This window comes from Acartia tonsa, chromosome 13, assembly GCF_053477335.1.
Source record: "Acartia tonsa isolate MP-2025a chromosome 13, ASM5347733v1, whole genome shotgun sequence".
Lineage (NCBI taxonomy): Eukaryota > Metazoa > Arthropoda > Copepoda > Calanoida > Acartiidae > Acartia > Acartia tonsa.
This window is the reverse complement of record NC_137272.1, coordinates 19,448,588-19,470,319: the sequence shown is the minus strand read 5'-3', so window position 1 is coordinate 19,470,319 and position 21,732 is coordinate 19,448,588. Positions and strand designations below refer to the sequence as shown.

The following is a 21,732-nucleotide window of genomic DNA, read 5'->3' as shown; positions in this document are numbered from 1 at the left end:
TATTAATAAATAATAATTGTATAACATATGGAAACCATACAAATATATAGGACTTTGATTTATAAAAGTAATTTGATAAGAAACATAATATTTATGTAAAACAGAGAAAAATATTAACTAATTGATTAATTTAAAAAAATACAATTATTTTCAATGGTTCAACATATGAGACCACTAATCTTAAGTTTAGACATTGTTAGTTTGTATAACTTAATTAAGGTTTGATAATGTTTCAAAAAGTTTAAAGCCATCCAATTTAAAAATGTGATGAAACTTTCGGAACCAGTATATTTTACATCCATTCCAATTATATAATTAAGAATTTTGTCATAACATCATTCCACGTTCCTTTTTTATAATTCCCAGGAAGGTCAATAAAATTACATTTATTATATTGACAAAATTAATAATGATTATATAAATGAAACTATTTCATATTCTTAATTTGTCCATGTTTAAAATATTGCTTCCCCGAAAAGTCTAAATTTTTAAAGAGGTTTTTGAAACGATTAGATGCCAGTATTATAGGTGGCAGGTACCCATTGGTCCGAGAATGTACGCAAATTTAAGAAGTACAAGGGCAAATAAGCATTACAATACTACTTAGATTTTGTACATCTTACTTAATAAAACTTTTAAAACATATAGGTAAAATTCGAGAAAATTATGCATGTACAGAATATGTACAAAATCGGTCCATAAATTAACTTTGGTCATCTTATTTTAATGTCTTTCTTTAGTATGATACATTTTCTCTGACAAAAATAAGAAAATGAGCAAAGAGGTTTTATAAACCAATCAACCAATTATATAATAAAAGAAATTAAGAAGTAATCAATCAAACCCGAAGATTGGAACACAGAAACCTAACCCCCCTTCGCCCATATTTAAACATATTATAAATGTGTTTAATACCTGTAGGGCTTTCTTTAAACTTACTTAACCTAACCTAACCAAAAATTTGCATTAAAAATACATTTTTTCAATGGTTTTTCAAGGGGTAAGCTGTAACCAACATGTTAATTAATCAACAAGGATGACAACATCCATAAAAGCGAAGCACTGAAACGGTAGGACAAACGGATATTAACGCTTGTATAGTGTCTGAACTGAATAATCAGAATATAGAAGTATAAGAGTCGAAGCAAAATTATAAGTAAATTTGTTGAAAAACTGCTTGATACAGGATAATGTTTATGGACATACTTACATTTTTAGGACTTGATTATAGAGTTGCTTCGCTTATAATATTGTTCTTTGTTGTTCCAGGAATCAATATACCAAAAATCAGATCAAACGGATAATTAGATCACATAAAAGTTTGTTGTTAAAAAAGTAGAAAAATCAACATGTTTAAAATGGACGTACGGACATTCTGGTAATGATTATAGAGTTGCTACGCCTTCTAAATCGTACCTAACTACTACAGGAATCATCATGCAAAGTTTGAAATCGATAGGACAATTCTAACATGCCTAAATTAACGAATAAAAGCTATCTATCTCGGACGGACGGACGGACGGACGTACGGACGGACCGACCCTAATTATAGAAAAGCTTCGCTTTTAAAAATAATATTGAGTTTATAATAAGTTAATGGATATAGAATACGTGGATACATTGACGGGAAATTTCGCCTCATATGGACCTCATTTATTAGTCAGTTCGTTCATACTGTAAGCGGGTAGGGGAAAGGGTAAACAGGTTGGATGAGGGTATTGTTATGTTAGCCAGCTAAACGTATCAACTTATTAAAGTACATTAAAATCTGATGCATCATCCAAGTAACAATACATCGATTAATATTTATTATGCTTGTTGTTTAAACTAGAAAGAGAGGGGATAATGGACTGTTTATTACACTTGTCCCCAATGTTTTATAATAGCATTGTCTCATTTGTTGACTTAACAACTTTGCGGATTTCAGTGAATTATGATGCGTTAAGTTGTATGTCTAAACGTTTCAACCATTAATTGTAATCTACAGACTACGGAAGGGGTAATTTTATGCATTTTCATTGGGAATGTACATTTATTTATCGGTATTGTCGTATCCCTTTAGATCCCTCTGTTTAAACCTATTCTCGGATTGTAGTCCACTTTCAGTTTGAGAGATATTGCCAATGATAGTTAGAAAGTTTCATCACTTCAACAAATAGAAAGAGAATTGTTATAGTAATGTTCTTCAAATCTAAGTCTAACAAGGATGACAACATCCATAAAAGCGAAGCACTGAAACGGTAGGACAAACGGACATTATCACTTGTATAGTGTCTAAACTGAATAATCAGAATATAAAAGTATAAGAGTCAAAGCAAAATTGTAAGTAAATTTGTTAAAAAACTGCTTGATACAGGATAATGTTTATGGACATACTTACATTTTTAGGACTTGATTATAGAGTTGCTTCGCTTATAATATTGTTCTTTGTTGTCCCAGGAATCAATATACCAAAAATCAGATCAAACTGATAATTAGATAACATAAAAATTTGTTGTTAAAAAAGTAGAAAAATCAACATGTTTAAAATGGACATACGGACATTCTGGTAATGATTATAGAGTTGCTACGCTTTCTAAATCGTACTAAACTACTACAGGAATCATCATGCAAAGTTTGAAATAGATAGGACAATTCTAACATGCCTAAATTAACGAATAAAAGCTATCTATCTCGGACGGACGGACGGACGGACGTACGGACGGACGGACGGACGGACGGACCGACCCTAATTATAGAAAAGCTTCGCTTTTAAAAATATAATCTTTCCCAACCCTTTTTCCTTTTTTTATAGCTGTTATTTAACACTTTTAAATAATAACAATATAATATCTGATTAATATTTTTAGAGGGGACATTAGACTGAAAATCATAGAATACTTTTATTAAATATTGATTTGTTGGTTTAAAGTCGCAGTTTTAATCTTTTCAGCCAATAGTTTTGATCTTCGGAAGGTGTAATAATGTCTTATTACTTGAGATATCTTCTTTATTATATGCACAATTTATATGGTAATCTATAATACAAAGTAGCTTGATGTCTGTCCGTCCGTCCGTCCGTCTGTCTGAAGCTTAAGATCTCGGTAACAACTGAACCGATCGGATTCTACTCTTCAGGGAATATACCTACTGGTCCTATGGTGGTTTTAGACTATTTTCTTGAGGGTTGGGACACCCCAAACCCCCCCAAAAACAAAAAAATTCCCCGCCATTTTTTTTTATTTTGTAGGAGATATCCTTGGTCCTTTTTTTTGTAGGGATATCCTTATTTTAGATATTCTTGTATTTTTTTGTTTTACGAATTTCACCTTAACTTTTTTTTATCATCTCTTGGGGCAAAGCTCCTAGAGGCTAGGGGCAAATCCGCTAGTATAATTAAAGAAAACAGAATTGACTAATGGGGGGTATTCATTGGACTGAAAGAGATTTTCTGATTATAAAAAGTTAGAAAAAGGATTCTACTTTTATATAATTATCAAATTTTTATCAGCATACATGATATATAATTAGAGTAGTCCGTAATTTAGTTCGTATCTATATATCCTTTGTTTATAGGGGATTTTTAATTATTTAAAGACATACATAGTGCAAAGTTCTGTTTATAAGATTTACATCAACAAAAGATGTATTTTATATAATTAAATTATGATAACTCCTTCAATAAATGCGTTCTTCCATTGGTTAACTTAAAAGTTTAAGGAAGGGTGTCCAAAATTTTTCACTAATAATTTAATCTACAAAATGGGTATTTTTTATTGCAAAACAAATGAAGGGGGAGGGGGGTAAATTAATCTTCATTGTACTATCCCTATAATTAATCTTCATTGTACTATCCCTGTATCTCTTAGAAAATCTCAGAATTAGCCTAAATGAATTATAAAAACCCAATTAAGTATAAAAATATTATCTCTGAATTAAAGGGATTAAGAATGAAAAAAAATTAAAAAATCCCTTTTTCAAAAGAAGATAAAGTAACTAATTATATGAATTTTTAACTAAATAGTAAACGAGATGATTTTGAATATTTATTTAGTTTTTTTGATGTCAAGTTGCCAGTTAATAACCAATTTTTTTTTCGCATAAAATCGGGCAAAATCACCCCAACTGTTATAGGTTATGAATATGAGAAATAAAAGGGTTAGAGATTGATTGTCATCTCCCTACCTGGGAAAATTTAAATATCATTGTTGATTCAGATTGAAAAGAAAGGGAAAGACAAACACTTTTAACATTTTATTCCTAAAAGGATTTTAGCAAAATAATTCAATTATTGTAGTTTTTAAAGAAAGGATTTAAATTCAAATCTTTTAAGAATAAACCAAGAAGGATTATTTCTAATAGTATTAAAGAGAATCATGAATTAAGTATCAAAATATTATTACCCTTATATTTTAACTTTTCAAAATTAACATTATAGCTATTAAAATAAGTATAAGAAGCTCCTTATACCCAGCATCTACTAAAGTGGTTTTGTTTCTTTAGAAATGTTGCATTGACATGTCGTTAATTTTCAATACGTCTTTTTTGTGACGTATTTAAAGAAAATGACTTATTAATATGGCCTTAATTGTTTTTTATTTGCCATTATTTTTCTTAAAAAAAGAAATTACAAATTAATGCCTGATTAAATATAAAAATTAAGGTTGTTTCAATACGTCATATTCTATTTTTTCCACATATTAATATATGTTATAAAATTACATATTAATGTGACAGTAAATAAAATAAATAATGTGGAATCAAAACGTCCTTTATTTGTAATAAGTCATCTTTATTAATTAAATAATTTAAATGACATATTGATAAATAAGGACGCATTAAAATGATCTTATATAAATTTAAAAAGGAAATGGATCAAATAGTTACTGATTTTGACACCAGATGGCAGTTGAAATCACTAATTGTTTAGCTTTGTTTTCTCAATGTTTTGACCTTATTTTTAGTTTGACAATTATTATTTTGTAATGAAATGAAGGATATTAGTACTACAGACACCACTATGAATATATATTTTAGTTCCTTTATGCATGTATATTATGAAACTAATTTTTTTGGTGAGACCTTCTAGAAAGAATAGAACCATATATATATAGGTCATGAAACTTTTCAGTAAGCAATGAAATAATAGAAACATATTATGTGTTTGATTCAAAATTGTTAGATTAATTTTAACCCTGAATTATTTCTACTATTTTGTTTGTAAGTAAATAATACATTACCAAATTTGGTAGCCATATTGTTTTTTTTGACGTTTTATAAAAATTCGACGTCTTAATACAGCCTTAAATGATTTAAATTGAATTAAATTTAATCATTTTATTTACCACAAATAATAAAAAATTATAATACAATTTTGAAAGTTTGGCGGCCATCTTGTTTTTCTGGACGTTTTAAAGGAAAAATTGACGTGTCAATGTGTCTTTATTTAAGATAAAATGTCATTAAATTCAAAATATTGTTATTATTTATATTTCTATTGGTGACGTTTTTTTAAAGATAACGACGTGTTTTTGGTACACAATACGTCTTTTAAAAAAATTTAAAAAATATGAAACGTCATTTGTATAGTAATAAAAAAGTTACGTCATTAAGGACGTATTAATGCGACATGTTCCTTAAAATAATGCGATAAAAGTATATGCTGGGTATTGCCTGTAAAAAAAGGGGATAAATTAAAAAAATTTGGTCCGAAAAATCCCGAATGACGTCATATTATAATAATGTTCTGATATGACGTCATTCGGGATGCTTTGCCCAAAAGTTTTTAAACTTATCCCATTTTTTATAGGAACTATAAAGAGCTTCGGGTTTTAAATATTAAGCATCCAAATTACTCATATATCAACCAGAGTGAAGTTTCGTGATTGTATTGCGAATAAGAAAATCCAATTTCCATATAGGGACTTAAACTTGAACACTCACCACCGTAATTCAGTGCTTTACCACTGAGCTATGAATATAGTATTAATAAAAGTGATCACTGGTCATGTCTGAGATATTTTCTGAATCCTTTCTTATGACATCAAGTTTACCTATAATAATCTTTTCATTTAATCTTATTGTAATTTATTTATAATTTTCAGGTTCCTGGTGACAATGGGTTCTTTATTGAGATGAATGGTAATAGGGACACATATGTACCCTCTGCTACTTATACAGTCAAGTAAGTAGTTCTTTATTGAGATGAATGGTAATAGGGACACATATGTACCCTCTGCTACTTATACAGTCAAGTAAGTATCTAGGGGCGATTGGGGGGGGGGGGGGGGTCACTCTTTCTCCCCACCCTTACTGTCAATTTTAGATTTTTAAAAAAAGTAAAACTTAATTTGGGGGTGGATTTTTTTTTTGGTAGATTTCTCTTCGGAGGATTGTAGTACCTTCCCCAAAAATAGTTATAAACCTTCCCAGGACCTATGAGAAACTACGCCATAAAAAGAAACATATAGTATACAATACACAGACAAGCTCAGATTTTTATTATCATATAAGGGTACAATAGTACATAATTTATGTACCCTTTTTCTCTTCAAAAGTAAAAAAATAGAAAAAGTATCCCAATGATCAATTTCTCTGTACTTTATTAAACTTTATTTTATTTTTAAATTCTGTGTTGCTTTATTTTGCCTGTAAAAATAAATTACAGTTTTATTGGTCAGACAAGGGGAGGGAAATGTCAATAAAGTAATTTTATAACATCAACTTGCAAGCTATAAAACATTGAAATTTAAGGATAGTTAAGGGAATATCAAATTAGGCCATTTATCTTCAAAAGCCAAACAAATATAATTTCCCCTAGACGTACAATTTTTGAGAGTTATGGTTTTCTAAAATATAAAACTTCAAAACGCTCCTATTGGTTTATGCTACGAATAGGCTAAATCTAGTTACGTAAGTAACCCTAGCTATTATATTGAACTAATGTAACCATGGATATAATATTGAACAAGTTGGTAACCCTGTTTTTAAAGTTAATTCAATTGGTAATACTGGATATAAAATATAACTAGTTAGTAACCCTGTTTTCAAAGTTAATACAATTAGTAACCCTGTTTTTTTTTAATTTAAGCAATTGGTAACCCTTGCCTCCAAATCAAACTAGTTGGTAATTCCAGCTATGATTTTAAACTATTTAGTAACCCTGTCTATAAAGTTTAACTAGTTGGTAACCCTGGCTATAATACTAAACTATTTGGTAACCTTTATTTAGTTTAAAAGATTAAACTAATTAGTAACCCTGGCTATAGTACTAAACTATTTGGTAACCCTTACTCTGGTTATAAGATTAAACTAGTTGGTAAACCTGTCTAAGATTTTAAACTGGTTATCAACCTTGGTTATTAATTTAAATAAGTTGGTAACCCTGGCTATAGAACTAAAACATTTGGTAACCCTTACGCTGGTTATAAGATTAAACTAGTTGGTAACCCTGGCTATGATTTAAAACTGGTTGGTAACCCTGATTACCAAGTTAAAGTGTACTCTCTGCATCAAAGTTTATTCAAAGCTGGTGTAGAGTAGAATGCTTACCATCAAGGTTAGCAGATAAAAGTATTCTTATATCTATGTATAATACAAAGTGGAAAAATGTCTCTTTGTCTGTCCATTTGTCTGTCTAAATCTTAAGATCTCAGTAACCATTGAACTGATTGGGTTCTACTTTTCAGGGAAAATACCTACAAGTCCAGTGGTGGTTTTAGGCTATTTTCTTCGTGAGTGGGACCCCCCCCCCCTTCACCTCAGATTTTTTTGTAAGTTTTAACAAATATGTAGGGTAAGATGGCTAGTTTATATATAAACTAAATGACATTTGATAACAGCTAAGGATTATTAGGGCTAATTTGCCCGATTTATTGGAATCAAACTTTTATTTGGTGGGGGATCGGAATTTCAAGTTTTTAGGATTTTCCCCGAAAAACTTTGGGCTTTACAATAGGGCGCGAGGACCTGACATTTTTTGCGTGGTTTCAAAGTTCTTTTTTGGGGGGAAACACGCAAAAAAAACTGCAGGGGAGTGTAATTACACCGTTGACCCTCCTGTAAAACCTAGCATGAACAAATATGTAATACTTTCTAAAAATAACTTTGCATTGGTCCAGCTTCTAAATGCATCTATTTAAATAAATTTACATTTGAGTAGAAAAAGAATTTCAAATCATTTTCAACGAACAAAAGTTACATACGATCAATTTTAAACTTGAAAGCTTGAGGATGGGTTTACTTTTTGACGTTCATATAATTTAAAATCCTATTATATTAAGTAGTAATGTTTTTTTGTCTGTAACTTAAGATTTAGATAACTACTGAACCATTTAAGTTACCCATTTTATGGAAGCCTCTTGTATGGTTTTAGTCTATCTAATTTGTGTATCTAAGTTTGGTTTTAGGCTACTTTTCTTACTCCTACGATTACAGAGCTCCTATATGCTAGAAGCGTAGCCAATATTGTATTAAAAACGCTGAAAATGGTCACAACTGCTGCACAAATAACTAGATTAGGTAGAATGTCTTGGCAACTAAACAGGTGCAACTTAACATTATGAATAATAATAATGATATTTTGCGCTCAACTTATGAGAAACAGCCTATAGTCTCCAATAAAAATGACGTCATACAATTCAAATGACCAATGATAATTGACCAATGGTAAATTGTATATTGGCCTATCATTAGTCATTGTATTGTATGACGTCATTTTTTATTGGACACTATACGCAGTTTCTACTTATGAACAGAACATATCTAGTTATCAAGTACAAAAAAGTATAAAATTTTTGTCTAAAATTTTGAAGAAAAATATATGTCTTTTTATGTAATGCAATTTAATCTGTATGAAAGCATGGTTATAGGGATGGCACAACGAAAATTAATTGAACTTTCGTTAAAACACAAGATAACTAATATTCCAGTATGGCTTCGAAACCGATTAATATCCCGTGGATAATAACCGGTTCTCAGTCACACTGAAAAATCATATATCATATCGTATTATATCCAGTTTTATACGAATACAAAAATGTACAATCATAATATTACAACTAGATGTGTTAACCCGTGCCTTTGGCATCTCGGGGCTAACAAAACTGGTTTCAATCTTATAGATGTACATTTTTATAACAGCTAAAAGCTGTTTATAATACGATGCGATAAATAACTATTCTCCAATAATTTCAATCTAACAAAGGTTGACTTTGGGTTATCATAAGTTTATGGTAGAATAATTTGTAGTCCATTGTTCTCTCCCTCCCTGATATAAAAGATTTGTAAAATTTGATAGACAGACACAGAAAGAATTATGAGAGAGGTGGTGGTACAAAATTTTAAAAAACACTGTGAGGAAGGGTACAATAGAATATAACTAACTGATACCCAAAGTTTTAAAAAGCCTTTGTTACTTATATTGAATTTTGGATGGTTAGTTCCTAACTAGTAGTGTCCAAACTTTTTAAGCAATAAATTTAATCTACAGAAGGGGTAATTAATGCATCATCATTAGGGATGTAATTTTCATCACATACCATTAAACAATACCTCAAATGGTATAAAGTACTTTTAGTAACATGAAAGAAATAATGACGGACGAAGTAAATTGTATACTGGATGTTCATTGTGTATTAGGAATCTTAACCAAAAATTCCGATGATTCACGTTTCTTAAAACCGTTTTCAAAAATGACGGACGAACATTTGAATTGTGGAATAGCATTGCTACTAACAAGGTCAAAATACAGGAATATTAGAGCTTTGAAAGGATAACACAAACAAGGATGACAACATCCATAAGTAGCGAAGCATAAACAATTAAATAAGAATTTAGATATTAGTTGACAAAAGCATGTATATTAGGAAAAAATCACGAAACCTTTTCAACATTTGTTTTTAATTTCTTAATATTTATTTATATTTCAGTACTATGACTAACAGACTGACGGTCAAAGTAAATTACATACTGGATGCTCAGAACAACAGGAAATTCAATTTTGATATTTTTAACTACAAAAATTTTAAAAAAACGGACCATAAACACCAAAGATATGAAGAAAAATGTGAAAAATATAAAAAAAAAGCCAAAAACCTGCAAAAAGGCAGTCTGACCGCCATTGATGTGTTCTTGAAACGAAAGGAAATAACTGAAAAACTTTGGAAATTGGGCCATAAACAGCAAAGGTATGGAGAAAAATGTGAAAAATACAAAAATAGCCTTAAACCTGCTTAAAGGCAGTCTGACCGTCAAAGTTATTTTCTTGAAACGACAGGAAATTTAATTTTGATTCTATAACTGAAAAAATTTTGGAAATCGGACCATAAACACCAAAGATATGGAGAAAAATGTGAAAAATACAAAAATAGCCTAAAACCTGCTAAAAAGCGGTCCTATCGCCATTGATGTTTTATAGTTAATTGTGCTCCTTGATAATGGGAATGTTGTCAAAAAATTTCAGCCTTTTATCTTTTATAGGAGCCGAGAAAATCACGTTTCCCCCAAACTAAGACGGACAGACGGACAGACGGACATACGGACAGACGGACATTTCAAATTATAGAGTAGCTTCGCTACTAAAAAAATTGATACGAAATAACTCTAAATCATAGACGTTCAAGAAAGTGGGTGGTGTAAGGGGGTGTTTACCCTCCCAAACTTTGAAACCCAGAATTTTACCCCGTAACTTAAAAAAAAAATTTAGATTATCAATTTATCACTCTAAAAAAACCTTTGAAGTTTGAAATCCCTCATTTTACCCCCCACAAAGAAGAAAACGATAAGAGGACTAAAAAAATAAACTGATATCAAACACCTGGCTGTATGCAAATTAAAATCTTCAGAACGGCTTGACAAATTATTCTACAATTATAGAATGTTTTTTTCTGATTTTTTAACACCATATTTCTTTCTACATTTCAAATGACGCACACACACATACACACACACTCTCACACATACACACACACTCTCACACATTACACACACACACTCACACACATATGAAGTAGACATTAGTACAAAGTTCCAGGGATCTAAAGGGATAAGACAATGACCGACTAATTGATGTACATCCCCCAATGTTAGTACACAAAATTACCCCTTCTGTAGATTTTTATTTGATAAACCAACCAATCAAAATTCATTAAAAGTCCCAAAAGTTGTTAATACAACGAATAAGAAAACGTTATTATAAAACTTTGGAGACTTGTGTGATAAACAGTCCATTGTCCCCTCGCTCTCTGACAAAGTTCTATGTGCACCAGTTTTTAATTCAATTTCTTACAATTCTCAAGACCCAGGGATATGGCACCTCGAGAAAAACTATTTGCCTCCAACTTTCCTGCCATTTAAAAGTAACAAATTTCTTTTTCAAATTCAAGCATTCTGTCGACAAACAATTGACTTTTGACTAAGGTGCATGTAGTATCTGTGTTCTTAACTGGCATATTATTAACATGTCGTTATAAAAGCAAATTTAGCTTATATTCATGACGTCATGTAATTTTGACTCAATAAAATAGATTATTGGTTTGGAAAATATCTATAATACAACATAGTAGGATGTCTGTATGTCTATCCTGCTTTAAGTCTAAAGCTTAAGATCTCGGTAATTGTTGAACCAACTAGGCTATGCTTCTGTGAGATATACTTACTGGTTCAAAACACCTCTCCAGAAAATAATGTCCCTCCCCCCCCAAAATTGTATATGTTTAATTTGATATGTTTAAAATTTTTGAAGCCATTTCATGACAAACCCCAATCTGTCCTACTTTGAGAAAGACGATTCCAGTGACGTCATATACGTTTAGGGAAGGGAAGAAGAAAATCTCTTCCCTTTTCTCCTATCTCTTTTGAAGAGATTTTCTTACCCCTTCCCTTTTTCTTTCCCGAAACGTATATGACGTCACTGGAATCGTCTTCCTCAGAGTAGGACAGATTGGGGTTCGTCCATTTCATAAATAGAAATGTTCATAAATATTGGCATAAAAACAGCCTTGCATTGCAAAAAGAGGTTTCTTCCCCAAATTCAAACAGTTGCGGCTGCCGAGACATTCTTTTTAAAAGCGAAGCTTTTCTATAATTATGGTCGGTCCGTCCGTCCGTCCGTAACGGATAGCTTTTTTCGCTAATTTAGGCATGTTAGAATTGTCCTATTGATTTCAAACTTTGCATGGTGATTCCTGTAGTAGTTAGGTATGATTTAGATAGCGTAGCAACTCTATAATCATTACCAGAATGTCCGTACGTCCATTTTAAACATGTTGATTTTTTTACTTTTTTGACAACAAATTTTTATGTGATCTAATAATCCGATTGATCTGATTTTTGGTATACTGATTCCCGGGACAACAAAGTACAATATTATAAGCGAAGCAACTCTATAATCAAGTCCTAAAAATGTAAGTATGTCCATAAACATTATTCTGTATCAAGCAGTTTTTCAACAATTTTACTTACAATTTTGCTTCGACATTTATACATTTTATATTCTGATTATTCAGTTCTGACACTATACAAGTGTTAGTGTCTGTTTGTCCTACCATTTCAGTGCTTTGCTTTTATGGATGTTGTCATCCTTGTTTCTCCTCTTATTTTTAAACTTCAAAAAGAATGTAAAATGACAATTTTACCACACAGACAAGACAACAGAAAGAGAGAGAGAGAGAGAGAGAGAGAGAGAGAGAGAGAGAGAGAGAGAGAGAGAGAGAGAGAGAGAGAGAGAGAGAGAGAGAGAGAGAGAGAGAGAGAGAGAGAGAGAGAGAGAGAGAGAGAGAGAGAGAAAGGGAGAGAGAGAAAGGGAGAGAGAGAGAGAGAGAGAGAGAGAGAGAGAGAGAGAGAGAAAGAGTGTGTGAGAGAGAGAGAGAGACAGAGAGAGAGAGAGCTAAAGATAAAGATTTGATTTATTGTCGAGGAAAAGGACCTCCATAGAAAATGTTAAAATAGAAATATACAGAGCTCAACCGACATTTAAAGTAAAAGCACCTTTTAAGTTTTGTATTGATTAAGTAGCTTATAGTGCCTAATATGAATAACGTCGAAGATGAAGAAGTTTTTTTTTTAATGAGGGATTAGGAGAGGAAAACCCCTTAAAAAGAGATGGATAATTCATTGTTTTTGTGACGTAACATGTTGACTTTTTGAAGGACTTTCTTCGTCTTCAATGACATCATTCAATACAAATGACCAATGATAGGCCAGTATACATTTTACCATTGGTCAATTAAAAAGTACTATTATTGGTAATTTGTATTGTGTTACTAAATATTTATTAGGCACTATAAGCAGCTTTATATTAGTTCTTAATATTTTCATACTATTTTTGCAGAGGGTAGGGCATTACCCTTCCCCCCTTCCACATCCTCCTGTAAAAAAAGAATGAATTTCAAGCCAAGTCACTTTCACTCTGAAATGACCACAAACCTGCAAAGAAATGATACTAAGGAAAATTCTATTGGTTTATATTCTGTGAAATCCCCCACCTCATTTCACTCAATGTGATTTATATAAATGTTTTTACTCTTATCCAGGGACAGATATTAGAATTCTGTAAAAAGTTTACTTATTTTCAATTATATTTCTTGAATTTTTCCCCACCGCTGAAACATTAGTTTTAAAAATATAAGCAAGTTTAGAAATTAGTAATAATTAAAAAAAAAAACACTTAATCTCTGCTTCTATAAGTTGATTGAATTATTTGTTTTGAAAACCTCTGTGTTTAGAACATTTCATTCAAAGGCTTTAATTTTCAATATCTATAAAACTCGAGAAAAAATAAAAAATAACAAAAATAAACCTATCATCGAAAGAACCACCTTAAAGTATCCTTAAAGAAGCAAACATTTCTTGCAGAAGAATGCATACATGTAGAAATGTAGAATAGCTCCCCTTAAAAATGTATGTTACCTAATGTTGTTTTTATTCTGAGGTGGGTTCTTAAAAAACCTTACCCCACTGAACTTTGGAACACTCATTTGGAACACTCAATTTCTCCCTTGTTTTCCCATTTTTTTGGAACATCAAATGGGGGAAATGCAAATGTCATTCTTAAAAAAAAATTTAATTGAAAAAAATAGTGTACCAAAATAATGTTCCAAAAGACCGAGTGGGGTAGTCACAATTAAATTTGGAATATTTTTTTTTTAATTCAGAGATTTTTCAAATTTTCAAATATTTAAATTAAGCATAAAAAAACATTTAAAAAAAAATCAACAAAGACAAAAAACCTAAAAAATCTTCCAAATTTCAAAATAATGTTCCAATAAGGATATTTTATCCCCACTCAAAAAATCATTTTGGAACATTATAATAAGTGGGGTAAAAGTTTTTTAAGAATCAATATTACCAAATTTTGTATTTTCCCCACTGGTTATAATGTTCCAAACTGATTTTAGTGGGGTAAATTTTTTTTAAGAACCCACCTCTGATCTCTTTTTAGAATAACTTTTACTTTCCCAGCAGAAGATTTGAGCAATAAATGAAATTGGGTGAACCAGGGCCAGGAAGGGGGCCGGGGAGAGGGATAAGATTTGGTTTAATTTTAATTTAAAGAGACAATTTTCTTCACTTGTGTAACTTTGTAGTAATGGGGCTGCTCTATAATTTTGACAATTGTCTGTTTGTTCTTAAGAAACTTCTTAGTATACTCTCATGATATTCTCGGCTGATTTCAAAGATAATGAATGAAATTGCCTTGAAGCAATGCATATTCATTATGTTCATTAAAACCCATATAATTTTATATACATCCCCTATGATGATAAACAAAATTACCCCTTGTGTAGTTTTAAGTTATTTGTAGAAAAATTCAGACACTACTAGTTTGGAACTTATCAATTGCAATTTAATTATAGTAACAAAAGCTTTTAAGCCACGAATAAGATGTTGTGGTTGTAAAACTTTGGGCACGAGGGTAATTTAAATTTCAATGTCCCATTCTTCCCTTGCAAAACCCCATATCAAGACGACAATGCCGCGGTTTGAACGGTTAATAACGGTGTTACGGTGATTGTATAATTATTTCTTTCGGGTTTTTTTGTCGTCTAGTTTCGAAGAAGAAAGAAGGATAAGGGCACCTCCCACCCTTTACCTTCCCAATTATGGTTAAGATATAATTATGTTTTTAGAATATCCGGAAGAACCCGAGTGCATGGTATAGAGGAGCCCAAAACTTTTTCACATTTCACCCTTATCAGTGAAAATACAAGTCCCAGGTAGGCTACATACAATCTGTCCACACGGTGAAGCGTAGTATCTCTATATTAGATAGCCTGATATCTAGTTGCCGAAAGTGTACGCAGTTTCCTGGGTGTTTTCTCATCCTAGCTCAATATTTACTACTAGCTACAAATCTTCAAACTTCCCTTAAAAAATCAAAATTTGAATGTATAAACGATTTATACATTATAAATTTGAATTTTTTGAATTTAGATTTTTTTTTGAAGTTTGAAGCTTTTTTAGCTAGTAGTAAATATTGAGCTAGGATGAGGAAACACTCAGGAAACTGCGTACACATTCGGCAACTAGATATCAGGCTATCCTATATTAGTATAACATCCCAGTAACTAAATTGTGTTGTTATTATGTCAACATAGTATTATGTAGATTCGATTTTGTATCAACCATGATCACTTTTCATTAAAGCCACATTATCGACAAATTTCAAATCGATGAAATTCCAATGAATACGAAAAATAAAAAAAACTATGTCTAGCATCGTATTATAAACAGCTTTCCGCGGATAAAGAATGTACAATGAGATTAAAACCAGTTTTTTTTAACCCCGAGGTGCCGAAGGCACCGGCTAAAAAAACTGGTTTTAATCTTATGATTCTACATTTTATATTCGTAAAAAGCTGAATATAATACGATGCTAGACATAGTTTTTTTTTATTTTTCGTATTGATTAGAACCGGTTCCTATCCACCAGATTCAAATGAATACGAGAATAATAATTATTTTAAATTTGAAAAATTAATATGAAAATTATTCACACGTTAAAATTGTATATTGTACATTTGTTTGATTTGCTTTGCTTGTTTTTTATTATTAATTTTCATATATTATTTAGTTTTCAAGTAAATCCTGAATTGTCGGGCAAATTTCAACTTCTTGGAGATGTTCAAACGAGGTTAGTTTTATTCATTTCCAACTAATTATTTGGACGTCTTTTGAAGAAATGCGAATAGTTGTTACCTTTCCTTATTCTTAAAAAGCATTTACGTATCTGTCTTTGTGTATGTCATTCTTTGGCTAAACCCGCAGTACTAGCGTAAATGATAGCGTGCCTGCGGGGAGGGGTTGGGTTCGAGTTATAATCACACCGCATCATAATAAAGACGTTAATAATGATACCCACTTCTAATAAGTCTGACATGTGACAATTTTAGTAGCCCTTAAACAGGCGCAACCCATTACAATGCACAGTTAGGATTTCAATGCAAAAATCAAAGGGTTGGTTGTCTGTTACCTAACCTAATATCCTATAGTGGGAGTTAGAGTATCGCAAGCAATCTATTACAAACGGATGATGCTTTTGGGTTATCTAGATGATCACTTTTAACCGTAGGAGAACCCCGCTCCAAGGAGTAAGTTTTGATAACAACTAATCTTGTTAAAAGCGAAGCTTTTCTATAATTAGGGTCGGTCCGTACGTCCGTACGTCCGAGATTGATAGCTTTTATTCGTTAATTTAGACATGTTAGAATTGTCCTATTGATTTCAAACTTTGCATGATGATTCCTGTAGTAGTTAGGTACGAATTAGAAAGCGTAGCAACTCTAAAATCATTACCAGAATGTCCGTACGTCCATTTTAAACATGTTGATTTTTCTACTTTTTTAACAACAAATTTTTATGTGATCTAATTATCCGTTTAATCTGATTTTTGGTATATTGATTCCTGGGACAACAAAGTACAATATTATAAGCGAAGCAACTCTATAATCAAGTCCTAAAAATGAAAGTATATCCATAAACATTATCCTGTATCAAGCAGTTTTTCAACAAATTTACTTACAATTTTGCTTCGACTTTTATACTTCTATTTACTGATGATTCAGTTCAGACACTATACAAGTGTTAGTGTCCGTTTGTCGCACCGTTTCAGTGCTTCGCTTTTATGGATGTTGTCATCCTTGTTATTATTTAGGTTTAGTGATCACTGCACAAATACAGTTGTGGAAACAAGCAACACAGACAAATCTGAAATTGAGGTAAGTTCACGTGGAAATACGACAATAGGATTAAAAAATCTAAACTGTACAAAGTTCTTATGGGAGGCTTGACATTCTAAAATAGATGTGAACCTGCCTAGGGTAAAAATGAAGCTTCTATATAAATAAAAACTTCCCTTAACTGCAAGATGAATAATGTCCAACAATTTCAGAGACCTTTTGTTTAGAAAAAAGCCCTACTACTTACATAATTTAGTCTCTGCATAATTCATTAAGCATTGTTTACTAAGATATATAAGTTTTCCGGAATTTTAAAGTTAGGGGGAGATTTGAAATCTGCATCAAATTTTGAGGATTTTTTATAAAATTCGTTTTTTCTATAATTCTTTATCTAAAAGCGGAAATGCGATTTAAGTTAATTAATTTTGGCATCTGTGATTGGTGGATTTAAAAAATCTGCGCTCTGATTGGATGGCGTACATCATTCAACCAATTAGAGCGCAGGTAGTTTAAAATCCACTTATCCTATTGGTCAAAATTAATTAACTTAAAATGCATTTCCGCTTTTAGATAAAGAATTATACAAAAAACGAATTTAATAAAAAAAATCGTTAAAATTTGATGCAGATTTCAAATCTCCCCCTAACATTAAAATTCCGGAAAACTTATATATCTTATTGTTTACCCGTTAATTATATACAGTTAGACTTTACTAAAACGTTTGATAATACAAGCATTGTGTGCAATTTAAAAAAACATGATCTTTAAGCTAAGAAAATAAAAACATACTTTCTAAATTGTGAAATAATGGAAAAATTAACAAATAGACGGACGACCAAAGTTAGTTACAGTGTAGATGCTCAAGGGAAAAGATATAACACGAGAAATTTATAAGGGGACATTGGGCTGTTTATTATGCTCAACCTTTTTCATATTCGTTACCCTAGTAATCTTGGGGACTTTTATTGAATTTTGATAGGTTGGCTAATTTAGTTTAAGTGTTCAAACGTTTCAACCACTAATTGAAATCTACAGAAGGCGTAATTATGTGTATCATCATTGGGGATGAACATCAAATTATCGGCCATTGTCTTATCCCTTTAGATTCCTGGCCCTATTTTACTTACTAGCGGCTACGCCCCTAGAGGCCTCTAGGGGGACTTGAGGAGAGAGTCAAATTTAATAATTAAATTTCTTATTTTAGATTTTAAAAGAAAAATTTAAAAAAAAAATTTTTTTGGGGGGGGCGAAAATTTTTTTTTTGGAGGGGGGGGTCCCCCCCCCCCCTCCTTTTCAATTTTAGTTGAAAAAAATTCAAATTTTTTTTTTGTGGGGGGGGGATTTTTCATTTTTTGAGGGGGTTGGGGGTGTCCCACCCCCCAAGAAAATAGTTATAAACCTTCCCGGGACCTATGAGAAGCTACCCTGTTAAGGAGAACCCGATCGGGTCACCAGTTAGCGAGATCCTTCGGTACAAACATACAAACACACAAACACACAGACATCCTGTTACTTTAGTATAAGGATAACAGAAAAGTATATGTAAATAAATCATATTGAGTATAATTATTTCATTAACAAACATAAGATGTTATTACAATTATATTAGAAAAAAACTTTCACATATAAATGAATAATCCATATGATTATTTATTATTAAGGATAAAGAGATAAGTAAATTTGTCCAGAAAAGTTGCTGTACAATAGAATCTCAGTCTAGTGACATTTATAGAAAGCGCTTGGTAAATGCCTTGGCCTTTAAAAAGGCGCAACTAATTACAATGTCCAGTTGCGACTTCCAGACAAAAATAGTGCAATAAAAAGGATTGTTGTATATTGGGCGAATGGACGCTTTACACCGCAATTATAAGACGCGGAGAGGTGTAGAGCCCGAAGCGACACCAATCCTCCCTAGGTCATCATATTATTATTGTATGCTTTACTTATATTTAAATTTTAGATAATATTGTACATTTTATTTTTGTTCCTTTACTCAAATCTTTATTTCTACATAAAATATATAGAAACAAGGATGACAACATCCATAAGTGTCAAGGCTGAGAGAAAAATAAACACAATATACATAGAATTATACAGTTTATACCAACAACAAAATAATTCAGAAAAAAATCACGAAAACTATACGTTAATTTTAGCTGTCGGGAGCAATACTTTTTATCTGCTTCCCAAATATTATTATAGATTTATTTCGCTTGTTGGCCGTACCTTATTCTTAAAAATTAAAAGTACAGTTAAACAAATGAATGGACAAGGCAACCGAAAAATCTGATCATAAAATAATTTGTAGCGAATCGATAAAACAAGCAAACTTAAAAGTTACAAATTAAATGCTTATTGATCTAGATATTTGTAATTTGTAAATTTCCGACATCTATCTTTTAAACCTAGACGGGCAAGCAGACGGATATTTTAATTATATAGTAGATGATCATTGATCCTGGAAATCTTCACAAAAAAAACAGATGGACATCTCTAAAACAACCGAATAAATCATGTTTCTCGCCGTATTACAAACGGACATACAGTGTAAGTCATAGAGTAGCTTCACCTGTAACAAATAAAAACAACATTAATATATTAGGGGCAATAAATATTATAATTAGACATATACACATAACTTATATCAGAATAACATAAATAATTACTTTACACAAGAAAAATAATATTAATATATGTATGTATGCGACATTTCCGAGCAGGGTGTTCCACAAATATTTATAATAATATATGTATGAGACACTTCAGAGCAGGGTGTTCAACGAATGTCTAAAATGCAAAGTAACACAATGTCTGACTGTGGGGTTTAAGATTAAGATCTTACTAAATGCTGGACCGTTTTTGCTTAGCTTTTTTCAGGGAAAGACACATGCAGGTTTTAGGGTATTTTTAGGGGTGGTTCTTGTGGAAACAAAACACTTACGTTTAAAGACCTTTAATTGCATAGAAAGAAAAAAGGAAAGAGAAAAAAAGAAAGGAAAGAAAGAGAGAGTGAAAAAAAGGATAAGGGGTAGATAGTGACAGAAAAAAAGATATAGAACGATAAAGAGAAGAGAGGTAGAGAGAGAGAAAAAAAGAAAGATAGAAAGGTTTAAAGTATTTTCTCGTATTCATTCGAATCCGGTGGATAGGAACCGGTTCTCATCCATACGAAAAAACTATGTCTAGCATCGTATTATATCCAGCTTTCTACGAATATAGAAATGTACAATCATAAGATTAAAACTAGTTTTAATCTTATATTTGTACTTTCTATATCCGCGGAAAGCCGTTTATAATACGATGCGAGAAATAACTATTCTCGTATTTATTCGAATTCGGTGGATAGGAACCGGTTCTCATCCATACGAAAAAACTATGTCTAGCATCGTATTATAAACGGCTTTCTACGAATATAAAAATGTACAAAACTGGTTTTTATATCCGCGGAAAGCCGTTTATAATACGATGAAAGAAATAACTATTCTGTTATGTGAAAATTAAAAACTTTACACGACCACTACAGCCTTAATTGAAACAAATCATTTATTTAGGTTTTGTGGACAGCCCCCCCGCAAGGTTCTGGCTGTATAGTTTTCAAAGCTATGGTAGTTGAGCATAGGTGAGCTCATCATATTAGTAGCGTAGCTACATTACAACTAGATGTCTGTACGTCTATATAACAATGTTCCGACTGTAGTTGAGCATAGGTAAGTTCATCATTATAGTAGCGTAGCTACATTACAACTAAATGTCTGTACGTCTATATAACAATGTTCCGACTGTAGTTGAGCATAGGTAAGTTCATCATTATAGTAGCGTAGCTACATTACAACTAAATGTCTGTACGTCTATATAACAATGTTCCGACTGTAGCTGAGCATAGGTAAATTCATCTTTATAGTAGCGTAGCTACATTACAACTAGATGTATGTACGTCTATATAACAAGGTTCTGGCTTTATAATTTGCAAAGCTATGGTAGTGGATCATAGATAAGGTCATCATATTAGTAGCATAGCTACTTTACAACTAGGTGTCTGTACGTCTATATAACAAGGTTCCGACTGTATAGTTTTCAAAACTACTGTAGTTGAGCATAGGTAAGTTTATTATATTAGTAGCATAGCTACATTACAACTAGATGTCTGTACGTCTTAATAACAAGGTTTTAGCTGTATTGTTTCAAAGATATGGTAGTAGACAGCTGGTAGTAGAGCATACTTAAGGTCATTTTATTAATAGCGTAGCTACATGAAAATATAGATGTCTGTACGTCCTTACAATAATGTGGAGCATAAGTAAAGTCATCATATTAGTAGCATAGCTACTTTACAACTAGATGTCTGTACGTCTATTTAAGTTCTGGCTTTATAATTTTCAAAGCTATGGTAGTGGATCATAGATAAGGTCATCATATAAGTAGCATAGCTACTTTACAACTAGATGTCTGTACGTCTATATAATAAAGTTCTGGCTTTATAATTTTCAAAGCTATGGTCGTGGAGCATAGGTAAGGTCATTATATTGTAGCGTAGCTACTTTACAGCTAGATGTATGTACGTCTATATAACAAGGTT

The 21,732-nt window shown here is 31.5% G+C and overlaps 1 protein-coding gene across 3 annotated transcripts in view; it reads left to right on the top strand.

The window, feature by feature from the left end:
* Positions 1–21,732, top strand: part of LOC145304056 (spondin-1-like) — a 132,763-nt gene that overhangs the window by 19,550 nt on the left and 91,481 nt on the right. Inside the window, exons 4-8 of one of the 3 annotated variants that reach the window (XM_080145815.1) lie at positions 6,084–6,163; positions 15,108–15,194; positions 16,052–16,111; positions 17,132–17,195; positions 20,708–20,732. In XM_080145815.1, the coding sequence (XP_080001941.1) occupies positions 6,084–6,163; positions 15,108–15,194; positions 16,052–16,111; positions 17,132–17,195; positions 20,708–20,732 (316 nt within the window). The other 2 variants (XM_080145814.1, XM_080145816.1) reach the window with 2 other exon arrangements.